This window comes from Cricetulus griseus, chromosome X (assembly GCF_003668045.3).
Source record: "Cricetulus griseus strain 17A/GY chromosome X, alternate assembly CriGri-PICRH-1.0, whole genome shotgun sequence".
NCBI classification, from domain to species: Eukaryota; Metazoa; Chordata; class Mammalia; order Rodentia; family Cricetidae; genus Cricetulus; species Cricetulus griseus.
Window position 1 is genome coordinate 32,523,199 of NC_048604.1, and position 13,684 is coordinate 32,536,882.

The 13,684-nt window shown below is 38.7% G+C and overlaps 1 protein-coding gene across 1 annotated transcript; it reads right to left on the reverse strand.

Annotated features, from left to right (window-relative positions):
• Positions 1-6,397: 6,397 nt before the first annotated feature.
• Agtr2 (angiotensin II receptor type 2) lies at positions 6,398-10,378 on the reverse strand. Its single transcript, XM_035450071.1, has 2 exons — positions 10,318-10,378; positions 6,398-9,126 (listed from the first exon to the last, which is right to left on the reverse strand). Exon 2 carries the CDS (start codon positions 9,087-9,089, stop codon positions 7,998-8,000), a length of 1,092 nt encoding a protein of 363 aa, XP_035305962.1. The 5' UTR covers positions 9,090-9,126; positions 10,318-10,378; the 3' UTR covers positions 6,398-7,997.
• Between the last annotated feature and the right edge of the window lie 3,306 nt (positions 10,379-13,684).

Genomic DNA, 13,684 nt, shown 5'->3' on the forward strand with positions numbered 1-13,684 from the left:
ACTTAATACTAGGATTTTTAAATAATAATTTATGATTTCTGAGATTCAGGTTATCAATCTATGCAGGGCACCTCTGTTCAAACTCTAATTTAGTAATTTTTATATTATAAAGTAGTGAGTTTTTGCATGGCTTCTTCACATCTTTGGTTATGCCTTGCCTCTTACTCCTTCCACTCCCCAGTCCCTGACCTGCTTTTCTATCTTACTCATTGTAGGCCACCAACATAACTACTGAATTTTGGTCCAAGACAGATCATATAGAATCTGAAAAACAAAATTTAAAGTTATTCAAATGAAAATAAACGCCCCCAAACTGCAGCAATTAATAGTTTCTGGTTCGTGAGCCATGCCATTAAATTTGGCCTAATCCAATTATATATTCCTTCTACCATTATCTTGCACCTTTAATCTCCATTCTGATGTTTCTAGATTTCTGCTTGTAGAGATTACAAAACTCAAGTTATGTGGTTGTCTTGAGGGACAGTGCCTCTTCTCAGGAATTACAATTTGTAGCTAACCTTAAGGAGACTGGTGAGACTTATGTCTAGTTATACATAGGTCTAGAAATAGACAGGAAAAGGGCGTAGGACCTGAGGAGACTAAGCATTGTTTTGCATGGCATCTGCTGGTCAAGGTTTTTTTGCAGTGTCCTTAATCCATGCAAGGTGTATCTTCAAAAGAATGAGGAATTTGCTAGGGCTTGGGAGTGACTGAGGGGCACTTTCTCTGAAGATAGAGAGGCCTTCCACCAGCAAAGAAGACTCTTTAGAATTTCAGTGCGTTACACCCACAGCTTCTTTATGGGCTTCCCACATATGTCTATCCTAACAAATAAGAGTCCATTATTTCCCAAGCAGTGCTCTCCCAATAATAGCACTTATACTGCTTGGATGGTGGTTCAACTTTAGTTGTTGTCTACAATATCAGATATAAGATGCTAAATGAGAACTTGGGCAATCTTAGCCTTTAAGCTATAGGAAACTAGCAACTCTTTCAGGGCACATGGAGACATTTTCAGGGATTTGACTTTGGAATCCAAATCAATGAAACTAATCCTTTTCACCATTTTTGTCCATACTCATCAGAAGCAACCAGTCATCCTCATTATATTTGCCATACTCATTAGTTCACCAGCAATGTTCAAGATATACATGGTCACTGAGCTCCTTACTTACATTTGTTTGATTATCCAAAGTATATCACGGACTATTAGACCTCTCTTCTAGAAATTGTTATAAGTATCTTTAAAAGTAATCAGGTCAAAAGGTTAGATTAATAAACCACTGAACAAATCAGAAAACTCATCCTTGAAATTATCTTCCTCAAGTACCATTCTCAGTACCAAAATATGTATTAGGTGGCTTTAATAACCATAAGAAAATAACAAAGATAAAACAACGTAAACAACAAAAAATTATTTTCTCATAGTTTTGAAGGCTGGAATTCCGAGATCTGTGTGTCAGCACAATGAAGTTCTTATGAAGGTTCTCTTCCCAGCTTGCAGACCAGATGGCAGCCTTCTTACCATTTCCTTGCACGACCTTCTCTTGGTGTAAGTGAAGAAAAATGGTAGTGGTGGGTAGGAGGTAAATTTTCTCTTACAACGCTATCAAACATAGAAGTTTGGAACTCCAAATTATGATTTATTTTATCCTAATTACTTCCAGATATGTGAATACAGTTGTATTGAATGCTACTGATACAACATGAATTTGGGTTGGGGGACTACATAATAGCATATCCCCAAAGGAGAATAAGAATATCATTTCAAAGTTATTATTTACACACATTTCCAGCTGTTATGACATCCAAAAATCATCATTGTTAAAGTTTTAATAATGGGAATTATCACTCCGGTGTTTTAAGAGAAAAAATCTTGGCTTCAGGGGAGGCTCAGAACTGATCTGATGATTTCAATACTTTCCAAAAGGGGGCACTATATACATCACTTCCTCTATGCATTAAAATGATGAGCTTGGGTTCACAGGAATGTGGGGCTCCTGGAAGGAAGGGAATTTAGAAGTAGCCCTTCTTCTGAGAAGCTCCAAGCTCCTACTGTGTAGCTTCAGTGTTAAGATGGCCCCTACTCCTGCCATTAGGAACACACAACATGGAGCTGTAGAGATGGATCAGCAGGAAGGAACACTGGCTACTCTACCAGGGCACTGGAGTCCAATCTCTATACTCACATGGTGGCTCACAACTGCCTGAAACTCCAGTATGATGGAATTCAACAACATCTGTCCTCTGTGGGCAAGAAATATGCAAGTGGTGTGCAGATATCAGGAAGGCAAAACACCAATTCACATTTTTAAAGGGCAACATCAGCCACATTACCCTTAATCTGGGATACTTCTTTGTATTGAGGATAAGTTTAAAATGCAATTCTGGTTGCTAAGAAGAGGTTTCTTTTCCTCCATTTTTTTATTTGAATTAGAAACAAGATTGTTTTACATGTCAATCCCAGTTCCCTCCCCCCCCCATGTCCCAACAAACGCCCTACCTATCCCATACCCTTTCTGCTCCCCAGGGTGGGTGAGGCCTTCCACAGGGGTTCTTTAGAGTCTATCATATCCTTTGGGATAGGGCCTGGGCCCACCCCTGTGTGTCTAAATTCAGAGAGTATCCCTCTATGTGGAATGGGTTCCCAAAGTCCATTCCTATGCTAGGAATAAATACTGAATAAATACTACAAGAGGCCCCGTAGATTCCCGAGGTCTCCTCACTGACACCCACGTTCATGGGGTCTGGATTTGTCCCATGCTTGTCTCCCAGCTATCAGTCTGAGGACCAACAGCTTCCGCTTGCTCAGGTCAGCTATTTCTGTGGGTTTCACCAGCTTGGTCTTGACTCCTCCTTCTCTGCAACTGGATTCCAGTTCAGTTCAGTGTTTATCTGTGGGTGTCTGCTTCTACTTCCACCAGCTGCTGGATGAAGGCTCTAGGATGGCAAATAAGTTAGTCCTCAATGTCATTATCAGGTGAGGGCATTTAAGGTAGCTTCTCCTCTGTTGCTTAGATTGTTAGTTGGGGTCATCTTTGTAGATCTCCAGACATTTCCCTAGTGCCTAATTTCTCTTTGAACCTATAATGTTTCCCTCTATTATGGTATTTCTTGTCTTGCTCTCCTCTATTCTTCCCCCGACTCAAACTTCCTGCTTCTTCATGTCCTCCTCACCCCTCCTCTTCTCCCCTTCTCATTCTCCTAGCTCCCTCTCTTCTCCGCCCATGCTCCCAATTTGCTCAGGAGATCTTGTCCCTTTCCCCTTCTCTAGGGTAGCATGTATGTCTCTCTTAGAGTCCTCCTTGTTTCCTAGATTATCTGGTGGTGTGGATTGTAGGCTGGTAATCCTTTGCTCTATGTCTAAAATCCATATATGAGTGAGTGCATACCATGTTTGTCTTTTTGTGACTGGGTTACCTTGCTCAGAATGGTTTCTTATAGTTCCATCCATTTTCCTGTGAATTTCAAGATCCCATTGTGCCCACCCCCGCTGGGTAGTACTCATTGTGTAAATGTACCACATTTTCTCCATCCATTCTTCAGTTGAGGGGCATCTAGGTTGCTTCCAGGTTCTGGCTATTACAAATAATGCTGCTATGAACGTTGTTGAACAGATGTTGTATGAATGTGCTTCCTTTTGGTATATGCCTAAGAGTGGAATTGCTAGATCTTGTGGTAGACTGATTCCCATTTTCCTGAACTGGGATTTGGTATGGTATGTCCTTCCTTCTGGAGTTCAGTTATTTGTTAGTGGCTACATGGATGTACTTAAAGAAATAAATGTTTAAGTCCACATCATCTATGGCATACATCAGTTGTAAATAAGTGTTTACATTATAGGAGAAAGAAAAAGAAGCTATTTCTTTTTTTACATTCTTTTCAGGCGTCTCCTACAAACATCACTTCCAAGCTGCTTAAATGGTCAAGAGAAGGAATCAGCACCTAACTACCGAGCTATCTAATCTTATGTAGACCTATTGTTGAAGAATGTAGCAGCAATAGCACATTAATAAAATTATTCATATATAGATTAATATATAAATGTTTTACATTTTATAATATATGAATACATAAATATATAAATATTTTATATGTATATAAATTATAATAATAATAGCCAACCAATAAAATTATCATATTTCCAAGCACTTTCCATCACTGAGCAACTGTAATCAGGTGTTGTCTCATGGAGTGCTTAAAGTCCTGATGCTTTAGGAATTTATACAAGAGAAGATTAAATGGGGGAAGAAAATTTTCTAGTAAAACAGATGGAAGTATAGGGTCAAAATATTTAAAATATTAAATCACTACTGCACAGAGTAATGAATGACATACTTGTTATATAATAAGCTAAAAGAAAACAAAATGTGCATATATGCAGTGTTTTATCTGCAGTAATCTTCATAATGTTGTTAGTGGTGATTATCCACTTGGCTAATTTTAAATAGTTAAAATTTTTCAATATGTGCTGATTTTATAATAAGAAATGCATGCCAATTAGTTCTCATCTTTTTTTCTGTTTTATACTTAATTTTATTATCTTAAAAATAATCTCATTTTACTAGTTCGCATCTTAGAAAGAATTCTCTCATCCCACGGTGGGGGAGAAAGGAAAATGTGTCTTTGTAAAGATGCTAAGCTTTTATAGGTATGTGTATACAAGTGAGCTTGTCAATTCAGCCCTGGGTCACCGGTGAGGTTTCAGTGACAACTTAATGAGTTTCTGTTGGATGTATAAATTATCAGTGCTAATGCAGTTTATCTGGAAATCAGCATAACAACTAAATGTATTTTACTTTTTGTTCCAGTCCTTTTGTACTCCAGTCTCCCTTGTCAAGTTTGCAGCTCTCTTTTGTTCAGAAGTGAGGCCACTGGATACTTATTCATGCTCTGATCCTTGTGACGAAAAGAGTCAGACTAGAATAGGTTTACCTTCACATTTGGAAGCAGGACTCAGAGAGATTACAACTTTTTTTAAAAGGATTCTATTTAGTTTATTTGATTTAGGCCAATAAGGTGTGGAATTCATATTTCTCTTTCATAGTGAAAATGTATTTTCTGTAAGTTTCAAGAAACATCTCTGGTAACACCAGAGATAAACTCCAGGTCAACATGTTTGTTCCTCGAAGAAATGTTTGAGAACTCTGCCTTGCTTTATGTGTAACATAGTGGTTACTCCATGTGGCTCTATGAGGCCTAGGGCACAAGAAGAAAGCACTGACAACAAGGGAGACAGCCTTATCTAGCTACCTCCTCGATTTTCTTCTTAGGTGCAAACACATCGCCTGCCTAGAAACTCCTGAATCAGCTGTGTTTGGAACAAACATTGAAAGACTGCACACAAGGGTCTCTGCAATACTTGTTTGATAGCTTGGGACTGATGTTGAAGACACTAAATACTTTTCTGAAGTTGCCTATTTTGATCTCTTTTAGATATCAGTTAAGGGTTATCTGTGCCTCAGTTTCTTTTTTGTAATATGGGAATACCTGGGTTGTGAGAACAAAATGGGATAATACATACAAAACAACTCCTGCCACATAATGTTCACTTCATAGGTAAAATCTTGATAATTGGCTAAATGGGAAGAACACATTTTTCATATGGTCTGAAAAAAATCACCTGTCATTTATATTTTCAAAGAGGACATTTGTACCCATAAACATACCTTCAGTCAGAATGCACCTATTCGTGCATTATATGGTCAGTTGACATTTTTTATCCTAAGAAAAACTAGGAAAATGTGCCTTGGGGTCCACTACTGGCCTCCTACGAGGGCAGAAGCCAGGTTTTTTATTGTTGTTACTATTACTTTATTTCATTCATGTGTCTGGCCTGCATATATGTCTGTGCACCATGTACATAACTGGTGCCTGTGGAGGCCAAAAGAGGGTGTTAACCTACTGGAACTGGAGTTACAGACCCTTGGGAGCTGCCATGTGGGTGCTGGGACTTGAACCTGGGTCTTCTAGAAGAGAAGCCAGTACTCTTAACTGCTGAGTCATCTCCTCAGCCCCCAAAACCAGACTTTAAGAAAAAAACCCAAAAAAGATTAAGGGAAGTCCCAGGAGAGGGGGGAGGATATATAACAGTTATGATTGTGAGAGTAAATAACATGGGCTGAATGCTGACAAGAAATAGTCTCTATGCTAAAGGCCACATTGCACTGCTGTGCCTGACGGCTTCCTCAGCTGACACCACATTTGTCATTTGAACCCCCAGGGGGTATCAGAATTCATTTCCGACATCCCCTCTCCATATGCCTGTCTAGTGTTGACCTGAATGAGTAATGACATGGGCTGTAACTGAGAGTGAACGGGAGTTTGCTGGAGGATACTAAGAGAAGGTAAGAGTCTACACCTGGAGACAGTTAAAAAATAATAAGCACACATGGTCTCCCAATTATGATTTTATTTTTATGAAATGTTGTGTACAGTTATTTAAAACACAAAGTCATAACCGATTCTACATTTAGCTATATGTTTTTACTAAAAGAATATGATTACATAAAATCAGGGTTTTCCAGCAAATGGGGTATGAGAGGATTCTTTAGCCTAAAAGCCTGGAATCTGACAGAAATGTTAAGTCCCCATAAATTTAAATCTACCACATAAGTCATCATTGCTCCAGGAAGGTCTTAGGCAACCTGGTATGATATGGAACAGGCAGAGAATGAACTTTGAAACTTCTGAATTAATATTCATTCTCAAGTTTGAGTAAACGTCAGGTAACTCAGGTTCAGGTAATAAATTCCTCTAATGTAAGAGATGTACTCATGCTGAGAATGAGATCTGTGGATCTGTGCTTGATTTAAATCACCTTCACAGACTCTTATCCATTCTGGAACTGTTCCCAGAGATGCAGGTTCAAACTCCTCCATGGGGTGGGGGGGTTGTTCTGACAAGTTCCTTGTAGGATACCAAACTTGCCATTTTCTGGGTCTCTTTGTCCCCAAAAAGGCATCAAAATTCCATTCTGACATAACCTTTTCGTATGCCAGTTTTCAGTTGATTGCAAAGTTGAAGAATTAAAGAATCCTCTCTTTTTCAGGGTCAAAGAGATATTTTGGGATGCAGCCCAGAACAAAAACATGAATAATTAAACTCAAGTCACCGTTGAATATATCAAAGCACCACATTGGAAAGGTTAAAAATGTAAAATGTGACCTTTACATAGCGTAATAATACAGAGTGTTTTGTTGTTGTATTCAAAAATCATTAGAGGAGAATAGAAAGCTTTAAACAATAGTCAAAATGGATTAAAAGTTTGCAAAGTATATATTCAGTTTAGTGGGTAATGAAATATTTTTCAATGCAGTTCTGTTTTACTAAGTAGTGTAGTTTCTAAAACTGCTGAATAAGCTAAAACACATACATGCAATTTTATCTACGTTCCTAAACCTACTCAGTATGTAGCTGTATAGTAAGTACAAAACTGTACTCAAGTGAAATGAAAAGAAACACATTTTACAGGTTTTTAAAGGGGAAACCATACACTGAATAAACCACTAGCACCCTAAGAATTATATAGAAAAGTGTATCATGCTAAACTTAGTGCTCACCTCTCATGCTATATTGTATGGTGAACAATGTAAGAAGTTAAAATTGGCCCTTGTTCAAGGGGAAAGAAAAATCTGATGAAAATGCACATAAAACTCCACTAAGAAATGCCAGCATTTTCCAGGGAGAAATCTGAGACTCCAAATCACCACTCACAATTTGTTACTAATTATATTTGAGATAGCTCCAATTACTTCTAGATTATAGATATAGCTCACCCTTGATGATCTTGTGACAAAGGACCAGAAAAGCAAGGCACAACCACTGAAAGTTTGTGGAGTATAAGAATTTGCAGTTATACTTGATTTCCTCTTCTGAGAGAGTAAGTAAAGATTAGCTAAGGCAAAGAAACATATTATACTGATGCCCCTTAAAGATTATTTGTGGGGGCCTCCAACCCAATAGCTAAGCTGATTACATGCATCCCATTAAAAGATTTAAGACACAAAGGTGTCCATTTCTCTAAGAGAACTGCTTTTTCGGCAAGACATAGTCTCTCTCTTGCCTTGGAGCCAAGTAATGGGAACCCTGAACACACTGCGCAGCTTCTGTTGGAAGCGGTTTCCAACAAAACAATACAGAAAGGGATTAACACAGCTGTTGGTGAATCCCAGGAGGATGGCAAAAGGGAGTGCCAGGTCAATGACTGCTATAACTTCACAGCTATTAATGATACCCATCCAGGCCAGAGCATCCAGGAAGGTCAGAACATGGAAGGGAAGCCAGCAAATGATGAACGCCAACACAACAGCAGCTGCCATCTTCAAGACTTGGTCACGGGTTACTCTGTTCTTCCCATAGCTATTGGTCTTCAGCAGGTGTTTTCTGATTCCAAAGTAACACGTTGCTATGAATATTAAAGGAATAATAAAACCAAGGATATTTTTCATTAAGGCAATCCCAGCAGACCACTGGGCATATTTCTCAGGTGGGAAAGCCATAATACAAGCATTCACGCCTAAGTATTCAATGGTTCTGACATCTCGGAAGTAAAATGTTGGCAATGAGGACAGACAGGCCATACACCAGACAAGGGGGACTACATAAGATGCTTGCCATGGATTCCTTCTTTGAGACAGAAAAGGGTAGATAACCGACTGGTACCTGTCAACACTCATACAGGTAATGAAAAAAATGCTGGCAAACATGTTCAGAGTCAGAAAAGAACCAAACACTTTGCACATCACAGGTCCAAAGAGCCAGTCATATCTATAAGAGTAATAGGACGCCCAGAGAGGGAGGGTAGCCAAAAGGAGTAAATCAGCCACAGCCAGATTGAAGATATAAATGCTGGAAACCTTTTTAGGGCCCTTTTGACAACAGAACAGTGAGACCACAACAATATTAACAGCAAAGCCAATGACAAAAATAATGTAATAGAGCACAGGAATTGCTTCCAAATGCTTATCGGACGGTTTGTGCGAGCAGTTAAAGACAGACTCATTGGTGGCAGACATGTTGAAACCATCAAAAGGAAGGCTGCTGGTGACATTTTTGCTGGTGACGACAAAACCGAAGTTGTCCTTCATATTGAATTGTCAGCGACTCCTAATTCTTACGCCTTCCCTGGGGGAGGAAAAATAGAGCACTTAATGCATATCCAAAGCCTGAGGGATATTTGAATCATAAGTATTTTGAAAATTTGTCAAAGGCCAAAATAATGTAAGTGGTTGCAGAAAACATTATAAAACAGCACCATGCCTGACAAATAGGAATAACTGCTACCTCTCAAGGGAAAAAGAAAAAAAACAACCAACATTTCCTCAGTAGTATTAGACTGAAAATTCTGAACGAAATTTTTGTCTTTCTTTCCTCTCGTCTTTGAAAAGTTGAGAGAGATATTAATAGCTTAAAAGTCACTCAGGGAAGGAACCGTAGGAGACAAATAAGAAGGCACACAAAAACTACTTAACTTGAGAGTTCAAAGACAGAGGCATGTTTCTCCATCTGTGTGCTTTCGAGAAATCTCAGTGCTGCCGGGTGCTACATAGAGCAATGCTTTATTAAAGTAACTTATGATATACAAATTGTTATAGCTATGAAAAATATGACCAACAAAATCCTTAGGAAAAAATAGGTAAGTGTACAAAGAACTGTAAGAATATACAGAAGGAGTATATTGGGTTAGACAGTCAGGGTCAGTTTTTGCTAATTGAAAATAATCTATTTGCTTTCCCCTTGCTTCCACGATAACAAGAAGAAATCATGGATATGTATTTCCTGAAGCTTTTCCCTCAAAATTTTAATAGTAAATGCCAGTTTTCAATATGGCTATTTAAATCTGGTTTACTTCATAGGAAACAAATCCATTTTCAGTTTAATTTGAAGATAAAGAAAACAAAACAGCCAAACTTGACTCAGGGTCAAACAGATATAGTTTTGGTTGTTCAATTAAATCAGAATTCAACATCAGGGGCTAACTATGATATAGTCTTGCCATATTTTCTTTGCTAGTCTTTTCAGTTTAACAACTACATAATCGCTACTTTCCAGCATTGACTGTGTTCAGGTGGGGGTGTTTTTTTCTTTAAACTTGCCATATCCTTTTGAAACAAAAGAAAATGAAAGATAAACAGATAAAGAGAAAAACCAGATAATTTCAAAGTACATACAAGCATATACTCAATTTAGAATGTAACCACCAGAGAACTTCCTAAGAAACAGCAAACTGTCGTTTCTGTCAAACGCCCATTTTTTTTGCATGACCTTCCAAATTAACATGAAAAAATTAAAAAATAAATCCCACTGAAGACTTACTAGTTGCAGTGTTTAAAGCAGTTATCATAAATCAGCTCACTTAGCTCCCACACGCACTCCTGTAAGAGAAATAGCAGTTAAAGAATTAAGGCGTTCTGCAAAACGCAGTGTTAAAATACAGGAAAAAGAAAATGTTCGTCCGCACACACACACAAACATTTTTTTCTTGCTGTATGTTCTCCTTCCCAACTCAAGCATGGATAAATTGTTCTGACTTACCTTAAAGATTCAGGCTGAAGAGAGCTTTCAGTTCTGTGCTCCTTCCATCCCTAGACTCTGAGATGCAACTGCACCAGACCTCTGCTTTCCCTCTTATATATTCGCTCTGTCCACTGGGGAGCCTTCAACCTACATAATTCTGAGGCTGACTTATGAACACTTGCCAGCTTTCCAGAGAGTTTTTTTTTCTGGCTGCAAAACATTAATCTGAAATTCTCATGTCTCCAATCATAACAGCTCATTCAAATAAATCTCAAACAAAAAAAAATGAAGTTTCCACAAATGTGTTGGAGAATTTTAAACTTAGTGCCTTACTTTAGGAGAATAATTTTTAGCAAATTTTTCTTTTTCTATTTTCTTGATCACAGCATTCTAAAGCAAGTTAAGGAATAGGGAGACTAGAGAGTTTATTCTAGCAACAGTCTTTGTTCACAAACATCCTTTACAGCCTTCCGGACATTTTGAAATTTTTACCCCTGCTTGTTAAAGAATGGTAGCAATTTTACTTGAAGTCTACAACTTTTAAGTTTTCTACCTTGCTTTGAAACATTTTGGTTGCCCTGCTGCTGGAAGGTTGGGGATGGGACAGATAAAATTTCCTCGTGACAATAAAAGGTTTTAACAGTTAGGACCTCCTTTCATTTGACTCAGTCACATTGTAGCTCAAATAGATAGCAACAAGGTAAAGAATAATTAGCTGCTAGTGTAGACTGCTCCTGCTGCTGCTGCTGCTATGCTCATTGTTCTCCTGATTTGTATTGGGAAAGAATGATCGCCTTCACACAATCCAGCAGCAGCAAGAGCAAGAAAATGAGTACAGTCCTAAAGAAGGATAACACCAGCTGACAGGAAGTGCTTTGTGCCTAATACTGTGCTATGTACTTTGTGCTCAATAGTTCAAAGAGGTGCCATAGCACACCGGAAGGAATGGCTTCTGAGGTCCAACCCCTTGGCTTCATAAGCCAAGTTCTGTCCCATCTTAATTCTATGAATGCAGTCGCATCGCGTTCTTTCTTCATGTATCTGCTGTCTCATCTGAGAAATGGGACTGATAGTAATTATTCATATCATGAAGTTACTAATTGAATTGTATTTAGAGTACTTAAAATGATGCCCAACACAGAGCAGATGCCCGTATAAAGTATGAATATTATTGCCTCTTTACAAATCAGGAAACACAGAGTGGCCAAGTTAAAATAAATTCTCTGAGGTCCCATGGCTATGATGAGGACATGTAAATTTCAGCAAAAGTAAACTCACGTCAGAGCTCATATTTTTTAATCTCTACACTGCTGGCTGCTCCTTTCATTTCACCTTTCACTGAGCAAAGGGGATACATGCAGTGTTTACCGACAATCTCGTTGCTGACAGTTAACAGCTATTACAAAAGCACCCAAGGAGGAGAAAGTGTGAAGGACTGCTATGCAAGGGAAAGTGTTCTTCTTAAATGTATTAGCAAAATGGAGACCAGGGAAGAGAAATGTGTAATTGGGAAATTTTCTATAGTTAATGCAGATCATCAGGTAACCCCTCAGTGCTACAAACGGCTGTGAAATTCCAATGATCCTATGGATCCTATCCTTCAAAGATTAAGAGAGAGGTCCACTGGTAGTGCAGTAGTGAGCATCATTGCCTGTCAAGTTGAAAGCAGAGGAAGACATCCTTGTCCACAGGACAGCACATAGGGATGGAGTTCAGTAGAACAAGACAAAAGATGTAACCATAGGTAAGGGAGGACGAAATTACAAATGTCACAAGAAGCAGCAGACAGCTTGTGACATCCGTCTCTCCATTGATAATAAAGTAAATCCTACAACACATAAGAATATAGAAGTGGCAAGAGTTGCTTCGCATAGCCTGAAAAGTACAGTAAGCTCCAAAGACTGGAGGGTACCATTGCAGTGCTTCTTTTGCTTCAATGGGTTTAAATATTGGCAACATGCACTTCATATATGTATTATATGCACACACCCCATTTTGTTAAGTCTCGGAATATGTCTGTCTTGTGCTCTGGACAGATTCAGGTAGAAGTTCTGTTCAAATAATGGAAACCTGATGTCTGGGAAACAAAAGACGGGGCACATATGTTTATCGGCAGGAGATTTGAAAAGGAGAATGAGTTTCATTCTTTGTTTAAGCCTGGTTTCTGCCTTCATTTCAAATGTTTGTTTTTGCCACATACAGGGAATTTTCCACGCCAGAACCTCTGAGTGGTCACAATAGGTCAGATTCCCACCCTGCTCTAGTTCAAGCCCCCCACTCCCTACCCCACCCCCCATGTCCCCTTGCAAAGAAATGATCAGGCAGTGAGCTATAAACTTTGGAGAGAGAAAAAAAAACAGCAGGCTGGCCTCCAGGAGACCTAGCCTTGAACACTGCCTACAAGCAGGGGACCTTGTCTAGAGCTTTCATTCTTCATTATGGTAAGTTCTGACGTAAATAAACTTTAAAGAGGCATACACTTCCTGGAAGATTCAAAACACCTTTGCTTTGTTTCTTCATAATTTTAAAGGAAAAAATTGTCACAAGCCAAAGGAAAAAATGGTAACTGCAAGGAATTAAGAGGGGAGAAAAAAGAGACTAGTGATAATATTGACACCACTCAAAGCAAAAAAATAAAAAAATATGGCACATTATTGATTCAGCAATGAGCTCCCAGTTAAACAAACAATGTAAATACACTTGAGGGTCACATAAATGTCAGCCATGGGAAGCAATACAACACAAGAAAAAACTCCTGGGGACTGGGTAAGTTTTTTTCTCACTGAAAGCTTAGGGTCATTTGAATAAATTATGCAATTCTTAAGAGCAAATGAATTGGGGCTAGCAGATGAATAAAAGTAAATCACATTAACTTTTTTCTGAGAACTGGTTCTTTCCTGTAAAATTACTTAGCAGTAATTTTTAAAGGACTCACGGTTTTTATCTTAAGATTTACTTATTCTTACTTTTTTTTTTTTGGTTTTTCGAGACAGGGTTTCTCTGTGGCTTTGGAGACTGACCTGGAACTAGCTCTTGTAGACCAGGCTGGTCTCGAACTCACAGAGATCCACCTGCTTCTGCCTCTTGAGTGCTGGGATTAAAGGCGTGCGCCACCACCGCCCGGCTACTTACTTTTTGTGTATAGGTGTTTTGCCTGCAAGTGCTT

Coding starts and splice junctions, on each gene's coding strand:
- Agtr2 (XM_035450071.1), bottom strand. CDS start 9,089: ATGAAGGACAACTTCGGTTTTGTCGTCACCAGCAAAAATGTCACCAGC.